Source organism: Schistocerca cancellata, chromosome 8, assembly GCF_023864275.1.
Source record: "Schistocerca cancellata isolate TAMUIC-IGC-003103 chromosome 8, iqSchCanc2.1, whole genome shotgun sequence".
Lineage (NCBI taxonomy): Eukaryota > Metazoa > Arthropoda > Insecta > Orthoptera > Acrididae > Schistocerca > Schistocerca cancellata.
The window spans coordinates 48409829-48432650 of record NC_064633.1 but is presented as its reverse complement, the minus strand read 5'-3'; the positions used below and the strand labels follow the sequence as shown (position 1 = coordinate 48432650).

General features: G+C 39.5%; 1 protein-coding gene across 5 annotated transcripts in view; it reads left to right on the top strand.

Annotated features, from left to right (window-relative positions):
- Positions 1-1432: 1432 nt before the first annotated feature.
- LOC126095090 (protein Abitram) overlaps positions 1433-22822 on the top strand; it is a 32092-nt gene continuing 10702 nt past the window's right edge. The window contains exons 1-2 of one of the 5 annotated variants that reach the window (XM_049909784.1): positions 1433-1570; positions 4007-4299. In XM_049909784.1, coding sequence (XP_049765741.1) covers positions 4080-4299 — 220 coding nt within the window. In that variant the 5' untranslated portion in view covers positions 1433-1570; positions 4007-4079. Of the gene's footprint in view, positions 1687-4006; positions 4300-22822 lie in introns of all 5 variants that reach the window. The other 4 variants (XM_049909783.1, XM_049909782.1, XM_049909780.1 and 1 more) reach the window with 4 other exon arrangements.

Below are 22822 nucleotides of genomic sequence, written 5' to 3'. Positions count from 1 at the left end.
ATGTGAAGCTACTCTTGAATACATTACTTTCTCAAAAATTTTGGATAAAGCTGTTAGAAGGGAGATTGGACGGTAATTGTTGACATCAGATCTATCCCCCTTTTTTTGCAAAGGTATAACAATCGCATATTTCAGTCTATCAGGGAAAATGCCCTGTTCCAGAGAGCTATTACACAGGTGGCTGAGAATTACTTATCTGTTGAGAACAAGCTTTTAGTATTTTGCTGGAAATGCCATCAATTCCATGTGAGTTTTTGCTTTTAAGCAAATTTATTATTTTCCTAATTTCAGAGGGAGAAGTGGGTGAGATTTCAATTGTATCAAATTGCATAGGTATGGCCTCTTCCATTAACAGCCTAGCATCTTCTAATGAACACCTGGATCCTACTATACTTTAGTTCTGTATGTATTAAGGGGTCTGCTCACGTTCATTATTTATTGACAGTACTAGTTTTTCAAACCTTCCATTTATAGAAGCAACCTCACATCATCATTGACAATACTGACAAAAATTGCCAGCTGACAAGGTTAAAACGTTACAAGGTTAAAATGTCAAACACCCAAAAGAAACCATGTTCTGCAGTTGTATTAGCTACTGCCTGCAAGCAACAGAAAACAACAAAAAAGAGGAAATGGGTGCGAGATGGTTGAAAATGAGAAGCGACTGGTTAGATGTTAATTTACTGCATGAAAGCAGAACCACAGACTCGAAAGATTTTATAAATTACTTGCCGATGATGCCATCATTATGCAAGTCCTTAATGTTAAGAGATAAACCAGAGAAGCAAAATACCTTAATGAGAGAGTCACTCGCAGTCGACGAGAGATTATGAGAAACTTTGACATTTCTTGTGGCATGCAGATCATCAGAATGCTCGAAGTTTAATGCTGTAATATCAGCAAACACAATTAGCAAAATTCTATGGAAACCTATGAAGCAATTTTATCAGCTAGGCAGAGATATATCCAAGCAATCAATGTAATTTTTTATGTTTTATATTCATTTGGTGAAGCTGATATACATTTCACGGGCCTCCTGCTAGTCATTGCAGATATATGACGTCTTTTTCGAAGTGGAAGCGCTTTTTCCAAACTATTTTATGTCTTAAAATTAATAAAGGAAGCACGGCCGTTGAGAATCCTCCGTTGACCATCATACTGCGGCATATACAATGTTTTACTCATGCATAGGCCTATTAAAATTAGTTTGTGTTAAAAGACTACTTGCAAAATTGAATCTGAGGCAGATATGCTGGAAGGCGAATTGAAAACATAAACTGTGGACGCTAACGCTGTGTGGCTTGTTCATCGAACACCTGAAAGAACAAGATTGTCAAACCGTGAATACTTGGCCTCGCACGTTCATTATGACTTGACAATACTGAGAATATTTTAGAGCAATCAATACTGCTCGTCAGTATTTCTATTATTGACAATACGTGAATTCGAGCCCGCAGACATTCAATATACTGACGGTTTGAGCTCACTGTGTTGAAAGTAGACCATGATCTATGATGTGGGAACTACAACCTGCGAAAATCTTTGCAGCGAAATACTACTGAATACTGATGTAAATAATGGCGAGATGTTTGTATGTGCCGGTTTGTAAATAAACGTTGTGTAGTAATGGGAAAGGTAGTTATAAAATTTGTTTTAGTAGCAACTGAAGAAAGTGATACTGTTGTGGTAAATTTTTGGTTGTTGTAAAGTCCGTAATAAATTTTATTTATAAAACTGCAAAGGGAAAAGAGGAACACGTGTTTTAATTTATTACACTATTTCTAGAATGTTTCGATGGACATATTTATATGATAAGTGTAGAATGTCATGTTTTATCCATTTTCCAGTCACACACTAATTGTTTTTATGTTTACTGCAGAGGTTTAACATGACGTTTTAAATGACGAGGTCTAGTTGTAATGTGGACTGAAAATGTCATTTGTATATTGTGGATTCCGCAGAATGAGTCAAAGCAGCACCCAGTGGATGTATTGAGGGAAATAAACAAATACGATAAGTATAGCAGCACAGGTTCACTGGGACGATCATACTATACGAGTAAACAGATAGAGTTGTGTAAAAAGGCACAAAGAATTATTTTCATATTCCATGTTTGCAAACCAAAATTCTCATAGTTGCAAATGCCCTGATTTAATGTAAGTGTGACCCAAGTTCACAATCGGGGATGCAAACAAAATTAGTACAGGTTTTGTATGTGTTATTTTTGAGGTACTGCTGGAAGTTTGGGTGAATATTGATTACTAATTTCCATAATAGTCATTTTGCATTCAGACAGTGACATTTTCCTCAGCAACCTATACTCCATTTTACATACTACACATATTTTTCAACATCGTTGCATGCCTGTTTCGTGACATTGCCATGGCTGTTTTAACTTACTAAAAAACTCATATCCTTGCTGCTTATATGGTAGTTTCATGTTCATGATGTATGAGACATGGTGGCGCGTACCAATAACCTGGCCTTTCAGCATTTATGTAACTGAATTGTATTTGTTTTACGAATGTCATGTACACACATCAAAAAAAGTTTTGCATCATCCCGATTCCCAGAACTCCTGAAGATAGACGTTGACTGTGGATATTGTATCACAGACACAGTCCCTTTGACTGTCCAGAGATGTCACTAAACCCATCCAAAGATGTAAACAACTGTGCATGAGCAGTGCCAATTACACGGAGGGGTCTGACAGCCGATCAGTTCCAATCATTCCACCAGGAAGTAGGTACACAGCTCATGTTGTCTGTAGTTCAACCATGCCTAGATGGTCAATACCGAGGTTCGATCGTGTCCTCATTATTATGTTGTGCCAGGAAGGGCTCTCAATAAGGGGAGTGTCCAGGAACTGTCAATGACATGTCTCACTCAGGCTGCTCAAGGGCTACTATTGCAGTGGATGACCACTACCTACGGATTATGGCTCAGAGGAACCCTGACAGCAATGCCACCATGTTGAATAATGCTTTTCATGCAGCCACAGGATTTCATGTTATGATTCAAATTGTGCTGCACCATAGGCTGCATGATGCGCAGCTTCACTTCCGACGTCCATGGCGAGGTCCATCTTTGCAACCACAAAACCATGCAGTGCGGTATAGATGAGCCCAACAACATGCTGAATGGACCGTTCAGGATTGGCATCATGTTCTCTTCATTGATGAGTGTCGCATATGCCTTCAACCACACACTCGTTGGAGACGTGTTTGGAGGCAACCTGATCAGGCTGAACGCCTTAGACAAACTGTCCAGCAAGTGCAGCAAGGTGGAAGTTCCCTGCTGTTTTAGGATGGCATTATATGGGGCCAACATACGCCGCTGTTGGTAATGGAAGGTGGTGTAACATCTGTATGATACGTAAATGCCATCCTCCGACCGATAGTACAACCATATTGGCAACATATTGGAGGGGCATTCATCTTCATGGATGACAATTCATGACCCCATCGTGCACATCTTGGGAGTGACTTCCTTCATGATAATGACATCGCTCGACTAGGGTGGCCAGCATGTTATCCAGACATGAACCCTATTGAACTTGCCTGGGATAGATTGAAAAAGGCTGTTTATGGATGATGTGACCCACCAACCACTTTGAGGGATCTACACCGATTCGCCGTTGAGGAGTGGGATGATCTGAACCAACAGTGCTTTGATGGACTTGTGGATAGTATGCCACGATGAATACAGGCGTTCATCAGTTTGTTTACAGCAATCTGGACTGAAAGTCTTGCTGTATGGTGGTATAACATGCAGTGTGTGATTTTCATGAGCAATGAAAAGGCATAAATGATGTTTATGTTGATCTTTATTCCAATTTTCTGTACAGCTTCTGAAACTCTCAGAACTGAGGTGATGCAAAACTTTATTTGATGTGTGTATTTATGTTTACATTTAAAATGTTCTTGTCTTTGTTGTGCTTAACTAAAAGGCACACATGCATTTCAGTTAAGACTGCTTTTGACATAGTTCTTTTTTATCCATACAGAGACACCACCACAAAGAAAAGCAGTTGATCAAACATTTGGCTTTTGATGTGAAGCTAAATACTAACTATCAGTATGGAAACCGAAGATAATTTTGTGGTATCACCTGGTCAGGATGGAGAGAAAATAACTCAGTCAGAGGAACAAATGTCACCAAACTGTGCCAGTTGTACTTCAGTACAATTAGTGACTGATGATGCTAAACAGTCTTTGAAGAGAGTGGGCAGCAATAATACGGAGGAACAGTGCACTGCAGTAAAACGTGAATGCATACATAACTCCGTGATAAAGTCAGGTATAAATGTTTGTGATGAACATTATCTGTGTGTTAACGTGGCAGGCCTAATAGATGATGGTAATTCCGTTGCACTTGAATGAATACATGGTAGACATAAAATAAATTGTAATGTATGGGCCTACTATATACTATTCACTCCTTCTCAAAACTTTACATTTTCCAAAGTTTTACATGTACATAAGATGAAGTATTCATCAGAAATTAAGATTGTGTCACTTTGTAAATATTATATTCAATTTTATGAAACCTTTGGTCTGTAATTGCTGGCTTCTAGATGTGTAATGTGTTCCATACATTTCAAAACCCAAAAAATATTCCCTCTCCATATACCATTTGGTGCTTCTCTGATACTTCTGAAATGTGTCAGGTATAACATTTAGCTATGTTCATCTCTTACCTTCACCATTATCTTATATTTATTTGCAAGTATGCATTTCATTTACTCTATATTATGCACTTGGTGTTGATGGCATTTCAATTAATTTCTTTATGAAAGATAGGAACACATGTGTTGCACCTAACCTTGGCATAACATCATGGTTGGGTTTAATGAGAAGCTATCCTTTCATGAGCCTCCATTTTCTTAGTTAAATTTTTTTGTTTAAGTAGCATCATATGAGTCAATGTTGGTTGACACCACAATGTAGAGTTTTCTTAAAGAGTATCCCTAGTTATGCATGTTATATTCTTAATGGCACATTTGCTAAGGGAGCCATGTTATTAGTTTGGTCATCTACAAGCTACCTGTGTTAATGACTGACAGTGGGGGTTCATGCTTCGTTCTTCCATATTCAACTGAGAGTTGCACCATTGGTTGCAATGCCTTTTTTAACAGAGAAGGTCATAATTTAACCATCTTTCACTTCTTTTTCTTTATAGTGATGTTGGCACTACTATAACAAAATAATGTGGTGACCAACTTAAGATCTCTGCTCAAGAAAACCAATGAAGCTCTCATAATACTAGGTACAGAAAACTGGTCAAAACCTGAAACTGATAGCAGTGACAGGACATCGTGTGTAGCATTACTAAATGCCCTCTCAGAAAACTACCTAGAACAGATAGTCCAGAACCCCACTCATTATGGTAAGATATTGGAACTAATGGCAACAGATAGGTCTGACCCCTTTAAGGATGTCAGCATTGAAACTGCTATCTGTGACCATGACACCATTGTGATAACGATCACCAAAGTACAAAGGGCAACTGAAACAAGTAAAAAGATATATATGTGTAATATACGGGATAAAAGAAGCTTTTGTGTCATATCTTGATGTGCAACTGGAAATGTTCAGCACAGGGCAGGAGCATATAGAGAAACTATGGCTCGAGTTTAAAAGAATACTTGACCATGCACTGGTTAGATATGTATGCAGTAGAATAGTTCGTAATGGGAGAGACCGTCCTTGGTATGCAGTCACTGTAAAGGAACTACTAAAGAAACAGAGAGTACAGCTTAATAGGTGTAAAACAAAGCATAGGACTATAGATGGATGCTGAAAGAAACACGTTTGGCTGTCAAGAAAGCAATGCATGACACCTTAATGACTACCGTAGCAGAATATTATTAAATGATCTTCCACAGAAGCCAGGAAAATTCGGGTGACTGTAAAGGCCTTGAGAGGTACCAAAGTTAAGTGTCGAGTCACTCGCAAATAACACAGGACATGAAATTAAGGGTAGCAAAGCAAAATCTGAAACGCGTAACTCTGTTTTCAAATGTTCTTTTGCAAAGGAAAATCAGGGAGAATTGCCCCAATTTAATCCTTGAACTGCTGGAAAGATGAGTAAAATAAATGTCATTGTTAGTAATGTTGAGAAAGAATGAAATCATTAAAGTTGAGCAAAGGTCCAGGGCTCGATGGAATACCTATCAGATTCTATAATGAGTGTGCAGCCATGTTAGCCCCTCTTCTAACTGCAGTCTATTGTCGGCCCGTCAAATACAAAACTGTGCCCAGTAGTTGGAAGAAATCACAGGTCACACCCGTTTACCAGAAGGGTAATAGAAGTGACCCACAAAACTACCATCCAATACCCTTAACATTGCTTTCCTGCAGAATATTTTAGAATATATTCCGAACTCAGACATAATGAGGTCTCTTGAACGGAATGACCTCCTCCATGCCAACTAGCATAGATTTTGAAAATGTTGATCATTCGAAATTCAATTCATACTTTTCTCACAGGACATACTGAGAGGTTCAGGTCAAGACAGTTAGATAGATCCACTATTTCTTGATTTCTGAAAAGCAAGTGCACACAACCTGTCAAAAGTACAATCATACAGGGTATCAAGCAAAATTTGCAACAGGTTTGAGGATTTTTTGATAGTGAGGGTGCAGTATGTTATCTTGGATGGGGAATCGTTGTCACATGAAGAAGTAATTTTGGGTGTGCCACAGGGAAATGTGATGAGACACTTGCTACTCATGTTGTATGTTAATGACCTTGCAGACAATATCAATGCTAACTTCAGACTTTTTGCAGGTCTATAGTGAAGTACTGTGTTACAGAAGCTTCATAATTATCCTGTCAGTTCTTAACAAGATTTCAGATTGGTACTAAGTTTGGCAACTTATTCAGAAATGTAAAAGTGTGCACCTACAGAACCAAAAATCATAGTATCCCATGACAATAATATCGAGTTACTGTTGGAATCGCCCATAACGATACCTCGCTGTAACACGTGTAGGGTAATGAAATGGAATGATCTCATAGACTCAATCATGGGTAAAGCAGTTGGTAGGCTTCGGTTTGTGGGTACAATACTGTAGTCATGCAATCAGGCTACGAAGGTGACTGCTTGCAAATGACTTGCGTGATCCTTTCTAGAATAGTGCTCAAATGTGCGGGACCTGTACAAAATGGGAGTAAAAGAAGATATTGAAGGTGTATGGGGAAGGATTTGTTTGATCGATGGGAGAATGTCACAGAAATACTGAATAAATTGAGCTGCCAGAAGGACGTAATCTATCTTGAGAAAGCATACTTACGAAGTGTTAAGAACCGGTTTTAAATGATGACTCTAGGGGTATACTACAATTCCCCATATATCACTCGTGTAGGAGCAGTGCAGAGAAGATTAGATTAATTACAGCATGTACAAAGGCAGTTGAACAATCGTTCTTCTTATGCTCCATGCGTGAATAGAATAGGAAAAAACTGTGATAACTGATACCATGGAACATACCCTCTGCCATGCACCTCAAAGAGTATAGGTATAGATGGAGCTGAATCATTAAGGCTATTCATATACAATGTGTTACATTTATTTATATTGAAGTTCAGGCACCAGATTGTGCACTAAGTATCAACTTGATTGCTGCAGTTGTCTGGTATTATGTTAAGAATGGCATGTAGTTCTGTCTGCTAGGAAGTCATGAATTCAGTCAAAAACCTGGTCTGATGTTCAGTAACTTCATATTTTATTCACCAAGTAATAGTGTGGAACAGTATCAAAGACCTTTTGGAAGTTGAGGAACACAGTATCAATCTGTATGCCACTAGGTGTAGCACATTGGATTTCACAGGTAAACAGTTTGTGTGCTGTGTTGGAACCCATATTTATTTACTTATTTTATGTGTCCAGGACTTAGATAACACAAAATAATAAAAATACAATACAAGAAATAAAAATACAATGCAGTAATTGAAAATAACAAAAATAATAACAAAATTCTGCAAGACATGACTGATTTTCTATTAGATGGATCATGAGCTTATGGTCTTATTATTTAGTACATATAGGTCTTCTGCGGTGCAAGGTTCAGGCAGGTTTTTGCAGACCAGAAGATAATTATGGAACCTGCTGCTTATCACATTCACAGAACTCTTCTACATTCATGGAGCACTACTTCCTAAGGTTCATCTTGCACTGTTGACACTCCTGTCCTCAATCAGTGAAGTGCCTTCCATGCCTCGTATCTCGTATGGCAGATGAAATCTTGTGGCAGGCACCTCCTTGACTTGCTCCCCAACCTTTTCAATTAATGAATTTTGCCATAGCTCTTTTCAGACAGTTTCAGCTACTGCTGACATAGTGCAATGAAGCTCTCCCCCCCCCCCCCCCCCCCCCCCCCCCCCTCCCATCTTCAGTTTAGGTTTTCGTGGTTCATGTCTGAAAAGGGGGTGCCTGGCATTGATTTCCTGCTTTATTTTCTCAATTTCTGCTGCTGTTCTTCTGCAGACATCAGACGATGCTAAACCCATAATTTGATAAAATTTGGTTAAAGGCAGATAGCCGCAATGCATCTAGTTTCATTTATGCTGTATCCACCTATTTGGCATTTGTGGAGTTTTGCTAGACAGGTGCTGTGTATTTTGCTGTAGAGAAGCATAAGGCCATGGCAAATGTACAGAACACATTTGACTGTGAGCCATAGGTAGTGGCAGTGAGTTTATGTATGATGATGTTCCAGATAACTTCCTGGCACTGATGTTTGAATGTGAGACTACTGGCCAACTTTACTCCCAGTAATTTTGGAGTACTGTAGTGGTGTAATTATTGCCTTCTCCAAGTAATATTTACCTTCTCCCTTGTTCCTGTTTTGCATTCCTGGTTTGCCTTCTCCAAGTAATATTTAACTTCTCCCTTGTTCCTGTTTTGCATTCCTGGTTTGCCTTCTCCAAGTAATATTTAACTTCTCACTTGTTCCTGGTTTCTCAAATGGAAGCCACAGACCTACATCTTTCTTGGGTTTCATTTGAGATGGTTATCATCATAATATAATAAACATAATAAACTATATTGATTTATGTGGAGATCATAATAATCAGTGTAAAATGTGCTGCACGATTTCACAACGTGTTGGTGTCAACAATAAAGACCTGCAATTATGTGTCTCGGATGATCCTTCTTGAAAACCTAAATAATTTGCACTTTTTTTGCAGTCACTTTGAATCCTTCGTTACTCCACCCAGAAAACTAAGACAGGGAACAAGTTCTTTTGCATAATCTGTATCGGTGTTGCACACATCAAGGCTCTGTTGACTGATTTTAATTGATTTTCTACTTCACAAAGATTTAACTTAATTTTTACCATTTCAGTGTTTGTGGTGAAATAATTCTGGAAGAACAAATCTAGTATTTCAGCTTTCTCTGTGTCATCTTTTGTTTTGGCGCCAGTATGATCATTAAGCGATGGAATAGATTATTTTGATGTGATAATTTCTTTGCCTAAGGCCTTAACATCTTAGGATTATGTATTGGATTGATTGTTCAAGTCTTACTTGCAAATTCATTGAACACTTCTCACAGTGCTCTCCTGATGCACATTTTGAACTTGTGGTTCGTTTGACAAGGCTTTGTCTTTGCTATAGCTTGTGATTAAGCTCTCCTTGCTTTCATTGCTATTTTCTTACATTATTGTGAACCATGGTGGGTCTTTCGCATCTCTCACATGGTTGCTCAGCATGTATATGTCTAAAAATGTCGTGCAGCACCTTTAAGTTTTAATTGATACTCCATATCTTTGTCCTCAGAGATGATGAATATTTCATGCTGTCAACTTAGGTAACACTGCTACACAAAAAATATTTTTTTCAGTAGCAAGAAGAATATACAAGATGCCCATAAAAATGTCCCAGCTAGAAATTTAATAGTATCAGCTGTAAGTGTTGTAGAGTATTGTTTCAAGGTTAAAATTAAAGAGTAATTCAGACAATTTTAGATAAGTGCATGCATGAGTACTGCTTTGTTATTTTCCTGCTTTCCGAGTGAAGTGTTGCGGTGGGAAGATGAATTTCTTGATTGCATGGTGTTCAGTGGGAGACAGCTTTTCATCTAAGTGAGAAGGTAAATATCCTTAATGTTTGTAACTGGGTGTCAGAATAGCCTTATGAACTTGTACAATGTCAAACAGATTCCCCAAAATTGAATGTTTTCTATGCTGTATCCCAAAGTTGAGTGTACAGACAATTTTTTTTCCTGAAGCTACTGTAACAGGGGGGGGGGGGGGGGGGGGCTTACCTGGATAGGCTTTGTAATGATTTGCCAGAGCTGAGACACAGAATTGAAGAAGCTATTGCTTCCATTACACTAGACTTGTTCACCAAGGTGTGGGAAGAATTGGATGTTAGGTTGGATGCATGCCATGTAACTAAAGGTGTATGTTTTGAAGATTTTTAAGAAAAACTAGGTTGGTTTACCTACAGTATTGTTTATGATTTGTAGTCAGTAGTGTAGTCTAAATTAAACTGTTATATTCATTGAAACTGGGATACTCTTTTTTGGATATCCTGTACACTACTCATTGAAGATAATTGTCCCTAAATTCATTCTGTACCAGTTCAGTTTTCATGTAATCTGCCAAAAGAGACACACTCACCATAAGATTTCTAAGTGCAAACAGCAAAATAATGTCAGCTCGTGAAGGGATCACAGAAATGAGTAGCATAAGAGTAAAGGAAAGTAAAGAATCATACCTAAAAATATTTCCTTCTTGATTTCCTGTGATACTTTGCCTTAGAAACATCACTAGGACCAGAATAGTTGTACAACATTGTGGTACTCCATTTGCTTTTACATTTGAGAAATGTCTCAGTGAAACCATTCTCTATGTACATCACTAATGGTGCCAAGGTTGTGACTATTCAAGAAATGTCATTTGAGTGACATGTTACATCCTGTAAGGTTGTGTGATCTCAGTAGTTCTTGTAAAATATTGAGGTAGTTCTCTACCCTGTGGTTGTCTGAAAAGTTGTAGCAGACACTTGTGAAAGATAGCCGTGTCGTTTTCAAGGAAATGCTCATGAGACATTAACTCCCTTTTATGTGGTCCTACAAATATTCCTTTGTTTATTTTCACTTCGCCTATCCTTGGAAATTTGTCTCACAAACGTGTAAATCCCCATGACATTTTGTCCATAGTTTTCACAAAGTTTTTATTAAGACCCATAGCTAGGTATACATTTTTGGAGGGAACTCATCTGTCCAGCCAATAGTTCATTCTAAGCAGGCTATGTAACTCATAATAGTAGTTTTTCTGTCTGTAAGGTCCAACTCACACCAGCCTGCATGTCGAGAGGAGTTGCAGTTACCTTGAGATCTCCACACCTATGTCATTCATATTTCTCATACTGGATAAGTGTGAGTAGCATTTTAAAGGTCTTATTTGTTTCCTTCAGATTAACTGCATGAACAATCAGAACAGAAGGAAATGTGGAGAAGTTGTGCTTTCTCACTAACTTTGCTGGAATCTGTCAACAAGCACCACTCATTTACATCTAAATCATGGCCAAGAATCTTCGTAATAGACTCAACATCATTACAAACAACTGTGTCATCTTCCTTGGCGAAATGTTGTTCGAAGAAAGACTACAGTCAGTGGCGTGTAGATGCTGAGATCATGCAATACCAGTTGGAGGTGACTTTGACCTACTGAGTATAGACTGGGATGTCTGAGTATACTACAATCTCCCATGTATCACTCATATAGGGACTGTACAGAGAGGATTAGATTAATTACAGCATGCACAGAGGCAGTTGAACAATCATTCTTTTTATGCTCCATGCAAGGGATGCACTCAGTCAGTCTTGCAAAGTGCTTTTGAACATGTTCTCCAAAAACTGTATTGAGCATCAAGATTTGCAGCTCACACTCAATGGAAATATCTTTGACCTTGTAGCTACAAAGAGACCGGACCTTATCGTTAGCATCAGTGTAGAAATGGGGATTCGTGATTTTGATGTTATCATAGCAACTGTGGTTATGGAAGTTAATAAACCTGTCAAGAAGGCTAGGAGAATGTTTCTGCTAGAAAGAGCAGATCAGCAGTTGTTAGCATCTTACTTAGACAGTGAATTAGATTTGTTCAGTTCCAGTATGAGAGACCGAGGGAAATAGTGGGCAAAGTTTAAACAAATTGTAATTAGTGCTCTGGAGAAGTACGTACCTAGTAGGTGGATTAAGGACAGAAAATACCCACCATGGGTTAACATCTACATCTACATTTATACTCGGCAAGCCATCCAACGGTGTGTGGCGGAGGACACTTTACGTGCCACTGTCATTACCTCCCTTTCCTGTTCCAGTCGCGTATGGTTTGCGGGAAGAACAACTGCCGGAAAGCCTCTGTGCGCGCTTGAATCTCTCTAATTTTACATTCGTGATATCCTCGGGAGGTATAAATAGGGGGAAGCAATATATTCGATACCTCATCCAGAAACGCACCCTCTCGAAACCTGGACAGCAAGCTACACTGCGATGCAGAGTGCCTCTCTTGCAGTCTGCCACTTGAGTTCGTTAAACATCTCTGTAAAGCTATCACGCTTACCAAATAACCCTGTGATGAAACACACCACTCTTCTTTGGATCTTCTCTATCTCCTCTGTCAACCCGACCTGGTACGGATCCCACACTGATGAGCAATACTCAAGTATAGGTCGAACGAGTGTTTTGTAAGCCACCTCCTTTGTGATGGACTACATTTTCTAAGGACTCTCCCAATGAATCTCAACCTGGCGCCCACCTTACCAACAATTAATTTTATATGATCATTCCACTTCAAATTGTTCCATACGCATACACCCAGATATTTGACAGAAGTAAGTGCTAGCAGTGTTTGTTCCGCTATCATATAATCATACAATAAAGGGTCCTTCTTTCTACGTATTCGCAATACATTACATTTGTCTATGTTAAGGGTCAGTTGCCACTCCCTGCACCAAGTGCCTATCTGCTGCAGATCTTCCTGCATTTCACTGCAATTTTCCAATGCTGCAACTTCTCTGTATACTACAGCATCATCCGCGAAAAGTCGCATGGAACTTCTGACACTATCTACTAGGTCATTTATATATTGTGAAAAGCAATGGTCCCATAACACTCCCCTGTGGCGTGGCATGTCAGAGGTTTCTTTAAAGTCTGTAGACGTCTCTCCATTGAGAACAAAATGCTGTATTCTGTTTGCTAAAAACTCTTCAACCCAGCCACACAGCTGGTCTGATATTCCGTAGGCTCTTACTTTGTTTATCAGGCGACAGTCCGGAACTGTATCGAACGCCTTCCGGAAGTCAAGGAAAATGGCATCTACCTGGGAAACTGTATCTAACATTTTCTGGGTCTCATGAACAAATAAAGCGAGCTGGGTCTCACATGATCGCTGTTTCCGGAATCCATGTTGATTCCTTCAGAGTAGATTCTGGGTTTCCAGAAATGACATGATATGCGAGCAAAAAACGTGTTCTAAAATTCTACAACAGATCGATGTCAGAGATATAGGCCTATAGTTGTACGCATCTGCTCGACGACCCTTCTTGAAAACTGGAACTACCTGTGCTCTTTTCCAATCATTTGGAACCTTCTGTTCCTCTAGAGGCTTGCGGTACACGGCTGTTAGAAGGGGGGGGGGGGGCAAGTTCTTTCGCGTACTCTGTGTAGAACCTAATTGGTATCCCATCAGGTCCAGTGGACTTTCCTATGTTGAGTGATTTCAGCTGCTTTTCTATTCCTTGGACATTTATTTCAATGTCAGTCATTTTTTCGTTTGTGCAAGGATTTAGAGAAGGAACTGCAGTGCGGTTTTCCTCTGTGAAACAGCTTTGGAAAAATGTGTTTAATATTTCAGCTTTATGTGTGTCATCCTCTGTTTCAATGCCATTATAACCCAGAGTGTCTCGATATGCTGTTTCGATCCACTTACTGATTTCACCTAAGACCAGAACTTCCTAGGATTTTCTGTTAAGTTGGTACATAGAATTTTTTTTTGAATTCAGTGAACGCTTCACACATAGCCCTCCTTATGCTAACTTTGACTTTGTTTAGCTTCTGTTTGTCTGAGAGGTTTTGGCTGTGTTTAAATTTGCTGTGAATTTCTCTTTGCTTTCGCAGTAGTTTCCTAACTTTGTTGTTGAACCACGGTGGGTTTTTCCCATCCCTCACAGTTTTACTTGGCACATACCTGTCTAAAACGCATTTTACGATTGCCTTGAACTTTTTCCATGAACACTCAACATTGTCAGTGTCAGAAAAGAAATTTTCGTTTTCATCTGTCAGGTAGACTGAAATCTGCCTCCTATTACTCTTGCTAAACAGATAAACCTTCCTCCCTTTTTTTATATTCCTATTTACTTCCATATTTGGGTATGCTGCAACAGCCTTATGATCACTGATTCCCTGTTCTGCACTTACAGAGTCGAAAAGTTTGGGTTGTTTCTTATCAGTAGGTCCAAGATGTTATCTCCATGAGTCGGTTCTCTGTTTAATTGCTCGAGGTAATTTTCGGATAGAGCACTCAGTATAATGTCACTCGATGCTCTGTCCCTACCACCCGTCTTAAACATCTGAGTGTCCCAGTCTATATCTGGTAAATTGAAATCTCCACCTAAGACTATAACATGCTGAGGAAATTTATGTGAAATGTATTCCAGATTTTCTCTCAGTTGTTCTGCCACTAATGCTGCTGAGTCAGGAGGTCAGTAAAAGGAGCCAATTATTAACCTAGCTCGGTTGTTGAGTATAACCTCTACCCTTAATAATTCACAGGAACTATCCACTTCTATTTCACTACAGGATAAACTACTACTAACAGCGACAAACACGCCACCACCGGTTGCATGCAGTCTATCCTTTCTAAACATCGTCTGTGCCTTTGTAAAAATTTTGGCAGAATTTATCTCTGGCTTCAGCCAGCTTTCCGTACCTCTAACGATTTCAGCTTCGGTGCTTTCTATCAGCGCTTGAAGTTCTGGTACTTTACCAACGCAGCTTCGTCAGTTTACTATTACAATACCGATTGCTACATGGTCTCTGCATGTCCTGACTTTGCCCCGCACCCTTTGAGGCTGTTGCCCTTTCTGTACCTGCCCGAGGCCATATAACCTAAAACACCGCCCAGTCCACGCCACACAACCCGGAAATTGAAACCCCACCACCCTATGGCACAAATTCGGAACATGCAGAGAAAGTAAGGGCTATTGCACTCTTGATTCAAGAGAGAATGTGCAAATGATGACAGTAGAGATTTGCGTGTCTGTGGAAAGATGTATGCATGAAGCATTCAACTACCACCATCATACCTTAGCAAAAGAACTGGCTAAGAACCCAAGAAAATTAGGGTCCTTTCTAAAACCATTAAGCGAGTCTAAGGCTTCCATCCAGTTACTCATTGACTAGTCAGGTATAGCAGTTGAAGAACAAAAGCTGAAGTTTTAAATTCTGCGTTTAAGAAATCATTCATGCTGGAGGATCATAGAAACATATTGTGGCACCAAGTCCCATAGGGACGATATAGTAATAAGTACCCCTGGCATAGAGAAACAACTGAGAGAATTGGAAACAAGACACCAAGTCTGGATCGAAGCCCTATTTGGTTTCTACAATGGGAACTCTACAGCTTTGGCCCCTTACTTAGCTTGCATTTATCGCGGATCTCTTGCCCAGTGCAAAGTCCCAAGTGACTGGAGAAAAGTGCAGGTGACTCCTGTTTAAAAGAATTGTACAGAATTACAGACCAATATTCTTAACTTCAGTTTGATGCATAATTATAGAACATATCCTAAATTCGAATATAATATATTTGCTAGAGACCAAAAGTTCGTCAGAGACAACAGTATCGTCTGTTGTGCCCAAGGGAAGTGTGATAGAACTGCTGCTATTTTCTATACACACAAATGATCTAGTGGGCAGGGTGGGCAGGAATCTGTGGTTGTTTGTTGATGGTGCTGTGGTGTGTGGGAAGATGTCAAAGATGAGTGACTGTAGGATGATACAAGATAACCTAGGCAAAATTTCTATGTAGTGTGATGAATGGCAGCTGTTTCTAGATGTAGAAGTGTAAGTCAATGCAGATAAGTAGGAAAAACAAACATGTATTGTTTGGATACAACATTGATAGTGTTCTGCTGTAGACAGTCACATCATTTAGATATCTGGGCATAACGTTACAGAGCGATATGAAATGGGATGGCCATGTGAGGAGTGTGGTTGGGAAGGCAAATGCAAATGGTTGGTTTATTGGGAGATTTTTAGGAAAGAGTGGTTGATCTGTAAATGAGACTGCATATAAGATGTTAGTGCGGCCTATTCTTGGGTACTGCTCGAGTGTTTGGGATCCCCACCAGGTCGAATTAAAGGAATACAGTGAAGAAATTCAGAAGTGGGGTGGGTAGATTTGTTTGAAGGTAGGCTTGAATAACATGTGAATATTATGGAGATGGTTTGAGAACTCAAATGGGAATCCCTGGAGAGAAAGCGACTTTCTTTTTGAGGAACACTGTTAAGAAAATTTAGAGAATCGGCATTTGAAACTGGCTGCAGAATGATCCTGCTGCCAGCAACGTAACATTTCGCGTGGAGACCATGAAGATAAGATACGGGAAATTAGGTCTCATAAGGAGGCACATAGACAGCTGTTTTTCCCTTGCTCAGTGTACATGTGAAATAAGAAAGGAAATGACAAGTAGTGGTACTGTGTACTCGTCACCACACACCATACGGTGGCTTGCAGAATACATATGCAGATGTAGATTCAGAAAAGTACCGTGGCTGTCACATAAACATTCACTTTTATACCACAGAGAAGAAAATTCCATCCTTTCAAATTTTGAAACTGTAAGTTCAGCTGTTGCTTTGACAAATTTAAGTCATAAACAAGATTTTTTAGATTGCCCTGAGACAAAAAGTGTGGCACATTTAGTTCCCAGTAGCCTTGGGTCGTCATACATATCTCCTTTACTGTATTTGTCTATATTCACTGTTATATGCTTATGAGGAACAGGTATCAGCAGTTCACTGTGACATACAGAGCAATAGCAGGCCGTATATTAGGATATTTCCCAGTTTTCCTTGTCTGTGAGGTGGTTACATATATTTTTGGTAGACAAGAGCAGCAGTCTGTTTTATTTTTGGCAGACAAAAACAGCAGTCTGTTCTGTGTTTTGTTAGTTCTCTCCAAATTACGGGAACAGCAATGGACATATGTTGTGATTCTTTTAACCAGCCTCTCAGAATGTAGTATATGGCAATAAAGCATGTGTGATGTTCCTAGTTCTCATTCTTGTTGCCAGCCTTACATCTGAAATAATATTTTTATTGTCTGTGAACTGAGAAGACAGAGGAATTCCCACTTTGTGTACCCAGCTATGTCACAAGAAGGATCTACAGACTGTTCCACAAGCTTGTACCAACCCTTCTGTAGCATTCCTTTTGAATCATTAGCACCCTTACAGAGTTTATTTTCCACTAAATGCATTAACACTACACGACATGTAGAAATTAGTAACTAACATGACTAACACAATAAACACACATGAACAGAATCTATAAGGGCTGTTCAAAAAGAAACGAGCCAGAGGCATAATTTGCAGAAACCAGTACCTGTATGTTAGAAGTATTGACCTGGTTGTTGAGACACTTGTCCCACTGTGACACAAGGTGGTGAATGGCTGTCTCATAAAATTCCTAGGGCTGTGATGTTAACCAGTTCTGCATGTACAGCTGGACGAGGTTGTCCGAGGTGAATCGTTTGCCACTCAGAGCCTTTTTAAGGGGACCAAAAATGGTGTAATCACAGGGAGAGAGGTCCGTACTGTATGGAGGGTGGCCAAGAACCTCCCATTTGAATTTCTGCAGGAGTGCCGCGACTGTGTTGGCCGTAGGAGGCTTTGCATTGTCATGGAGTAGAATGACCCCACAGGAGAGATTGCCTGGTCACTTTGATTTGATCGGTTGGCAAAGGGTGGTCAAGGTTTGCGAGTAACACTGGGAATTCACTGTTGTCCTGTGCTGCAGGAAGTGAATCAGAAGGGGGGCATATTGGTCAAAGAAGAATGTCAGCATAACCTTTTGTGCAATTGTGTGGACAACATCATTCACACTCATTGTAACAAAAATTTTGTTGACCATTGTAATCAGCAATTTGTTTCCTCTTGCATTTGCTTAGTAAAGTTGTCATTAACACAAAGATTGGTTTGAACATTTTAGTGCTTTACTGAATGTAAGATTAGTGTTTAACATCCCTTTGACAATGAAGTCATTAGAGACTGCACAAGCTCAGAATAGGGGAGGATGGTAAAAGAAATTGGCAGTGCCCTATCAAAGGAACTATCCCAACATAACCTGACTAACTTTAGGGAAATCATGGAAAACCTATATCTGGAAGGCCAGATGGGGGATACAAACTGTTGTCCACCTGAAAGTGAGTCCAGTGTGGTAATAAATATGTGATCGCACAACTTCTGTACTCATACAACTCCATTGTAGGACTTTTACTTGCTCTTCTCTACTTGCAATCCAGAGACTGCTGTCAAAACTCTCGACACTTTGACCTTCAAAGACACAACTAACACAGAAAGCTAGTGAAATACAAAAAAATATGCGAGGCAACATAACAGAATGTTTTTATTGCCAAAACCATAGACAACTTGACCTTCAAAGGAATAACTAACATACGGTGCAATATTTTTAAGTGTCCTGTATTCTCATTGCAAAAATTAATATTTATAGAAATTTATTTGATTAAAATGAAATAAATATTTCAAACATTTTAATTCATATTCCAGTTAGAGAAATTATATACTCAAAATTAAATATATAGTAATTTAACTGAACTTCACACATGAAAACAACAAAATGAACTGACTGGTACCGCTTCAAGTGATGAATGAAGAAACTGGCACCCAAGAAAAATGGATTCTTATACCTTTAAAAATATCACACTACCTAATTTAATGGTAAATAATTAAGTCCTCTACTGAACTAAAACTGTTGTCAGTAGTTACTGAGTAAAAGTAATGTAGCTATTTTACAAAGTGTTCCAACAATCTGTTCCTATGATTACACTCCTTGGATTAATATAGATAAAGCATACCCATATGTGATAAAACAACATGAAATATTATATTAAGAACTTGGTAACATTCTTTGAAAGCTGGTAGGTATTCCATTGAAGGCTGTGGAATATGTTGTGCCAGATGTTGAAACACATCATTAGCACAGAAACTACATTACAAAAGTGAACTAGAGTCTTTACTTCTAGTATTTTAAGATGCATGGTTGTGATTGAAGAGAAGGATATTTTCATGGACTTCAGAGTTCATAAAACATAAAGGATGAGTCTGAAGAACTCACACACTCCTAGCTATCTGGAGTCTCAAGAGATTTTTAGTCCTTTACATTTTTGCTGAAGCTGTACTTCATTTTCCTGTATAATGATGTTTTCTTTCTGCTGTACTTCTTAAGGTTTTTGTTTCTTTCCCTTGTTGATAGATTATACATTAGAGGAAGGCAGGATTCCCATTAGTTGTTAATTAGGGCTGAATTTCTTCAATACTTTCATCATCAAGTTTAGCCTGTTCCTATTATTTTTAAGTATATTAAGTAGCTGGTTACAGATATTTCACTTATGTCGTCATCTCCATTTCCTTAATACCCATCACATATATTTCTCATTCCATTTGTAAGCTGAATGGTAACAGCATTTGCCATGAATTCCTCTCTTGTATTCCCTTGTGGGTCCTGCCCTAGGTATTCCTGCCTGTCGTAAGAGGCGAGGAAACGGGAGTCTCACACCTTTCTGCCTTAACACTTACCACGCTAAGCCCTTAACTGCATGCCACTCCCTGTGTGCTGGCTGATTTTTTCTATTTTCAACAGACTTTAAATAGCTGTAAAGGATGTTTAGTTAGAGACACATAAAAACTACAGGTATGGTTTAAAACTTCAAGGTTTCAACTTTACATGGGTTAACAGTCATGTGTGTGGGGCATATACTGTTTCCAAGAAGTGATGCGGATTTCTCCTGGATTTTGCGAAAATAAATTTTTTTAAAAATTTATTTTTACTACTTAATTCAATTTAAAGAAGAAATAAATTTTGGAAAGTGATCATTTGACACTGAAATGACATTTGTTATACCATTTGCACATAAAGCATAGCTATTTTGCATAGTGAACCACAGTGTGATAAAGCTTGAAGCACGGGGTGACACACAAACCTACAATACACTCACTGCGCTCATAAGAAGTATCTTTCCTCTCAGCTTTCCCAGAAATGTTCTTTTGTTTTCCACTACACACTACACGACGTCTTTGTGCTTTCTTCTTCCCTTCTGCCATTTCCACACGGTTCAGAAAATGTTTCTGTGACAATCGAGCAATTGTTGCAGATCCATGAGAATCCTCAATTCTCTCTCCTCTCTGTAACACTAACGCAGTGCAGAGCTCCTGTATAAAGTTAGGAGTGCTCAGTTTCTTCTCATTGATGCAATTGTGCAAAATACAACCATTGGAAACTGCCATAATTATACAGTGGAAGGCAAGCTTTCTCCACCACTTCACTGTTTAGTGATCAAGTGCTCCATATGAGAGAAGCTGATCAAAAAGGTCTACACCAGCTTTATGTTTGTTGTAATCCAGCACTGCCACTGGTTTCAACTTCTCATTGCCTTCTCTTGTAGCAACAGGCAACATTGAGGATGTGTGCCTGGTACTTATCATCCACACATCCCTCTTGTCTTTCCATCGCAATGCTAGCACATCGTTCTTGCGGCGAAATATTTGTTCACCCTTTTGATTTTACCCTCTTTGAGAGCCTTGGGCAATCCTTTTCTGTTTTGCATTACAGTCCCTACAAGACCAGTGTTGGCTCTAGCCAGTTCTTCGGCTAGCTGAACACTGGTGTAAAATCTATCAACATATACAATGTGGCCCTTACCTTGGAGTGAGCCGAGCAATCGCTTTACCACTGCAGAAGCACTGTTGTCCAGTTTATCGTCCCTTCCGTGGTAAACTTCAAAGTTGTATATGTACCCAGTTTTGGATTCTGCAAGAATGTATTAACTTTCTTTGAAATTCCTTACCAAATCACCCAGAAGAGGCCTGACCTTATGAAGGGCATCAAAGTCTACTTCACCTTTCTTGTTTTGCTTTGAATTGTCATTTATGTGGAACATAGACAAAATATTCAGAAATCTGTCCCTTGGCATAATATTGAGGCAAAAATTGCAGCTAACCACTGGATCACTACACCAGTGACTGGCCATACTTGGCCTCTCACTGATTGACATGTGGAGGATAATAGCCAGAAACGTCTTTGTTTCAGCAATTGTTAGCATCCTCCACTGCTTGAATCTAGAACTGCGCCCTAATTTGTTTTGTGCTCTCAGCGTGGCCAGCTTCTGTCTAGCATATAGGTCTGTTTGTTCCTTCATAATTGAAATAACCCTGTCATTTATAAAATGAGAAAAAAAAATCTAAATATTCACTTGACTGACCAAGTCCTACATTATTTAGCACACCACGAGACCCTGTAAATAACAAAATGTTTGGTGTTTGATCCACTATAGTCCAGTCATCCTATGAAATGTCACTCAATCTTGGCCCCTTTCGATGATGAGTGGGGGGAGGGAAGGGGGGGACACAGGCTGTGGCTCACCTTCATCTGATGACAAATCTGTGTCTGAAATAATACAGAACGTAACAGAACAAATCGCAACATGAACTATCTTGTTCTGCATCAATTTAGTAAGATGTTAGACTTACCTGGACTATTGTTATTTTCCGGCATTTTGTAATCACTGTCACTATCGAAATCCGAAAAATCATCAGTAGGTTCAGCAAGTACTTCTTCAATCATTTTTTGAAGTTTTGCATCCTCATCACTCGCCATTGTGAGTAAAAAGAAGATCAACAAGCTAAAACCAAAATACTAGCGCCAAAATCAATGGTAAACAAACGACAGGACACCACAGAACATGTAAAATACGCGTGAAAAACACACGTGAATTCGTTCGGAAATATATACGGATATATCGCATTACCTCACTAGGTGCTGCGATCTAGCGCTAATATGATGAACTACAAGCATTACAGGACCTACAGGTTGTAGTGGGAATGCTAACAATGCGTTTGAAACACTAAAACATTGTGGAATGCAGCGGGACGTAATAATATGGCGGCCGCATTTTCTTCACTTCCGCCCGTGGCGTAATATTATGGCAGCTGCACGGTAAGTGTTAATGTGATGGTCCCCTGTAGGGTTTGACCTCCATTTTTCAAAATTTTCCCAAAGAGCGAGCCAATTGAGGAAGGTTGTTTTACATGGTGCATCATGTCCATTGTGCATTGATATCTTTAGCCCACTTTCTTGTTGTGGCATTGCAGTCCCGCTCATCCTCCATCTCTTGAGTGAGGACATCTTCCTGCGTGCATTTTCCTCCACCCACTATGCAGTATCGTTTTCTGCGCCGACGAGGACCATGGAATTCTTTGCACCTCATATCCAGCACAGTAGCCAGTCCATTGTTGTGAGAACGCCATTTACCCTGTTCTTTGTAGCCCCCTGACAACACATGCATCACTCTGTTGATGCCTCCGCCGCTAACTCCCCACATATGCCATGAAGTAGATGCCCATCTCTCTGAGGCATCAGGACTCCCAGCAATGGCCATCCTGCCAGGTGGCCTTTGCTGAGGCTGGGTGGTGCCTGTGGGGAGAGCCCCTGGTCGGAGTGGGTGGCATCAGGGCAGATGACACTCCATGAGCGTAGTACGTCATCTCTTGTTGGTTGTCCGCTGCCAG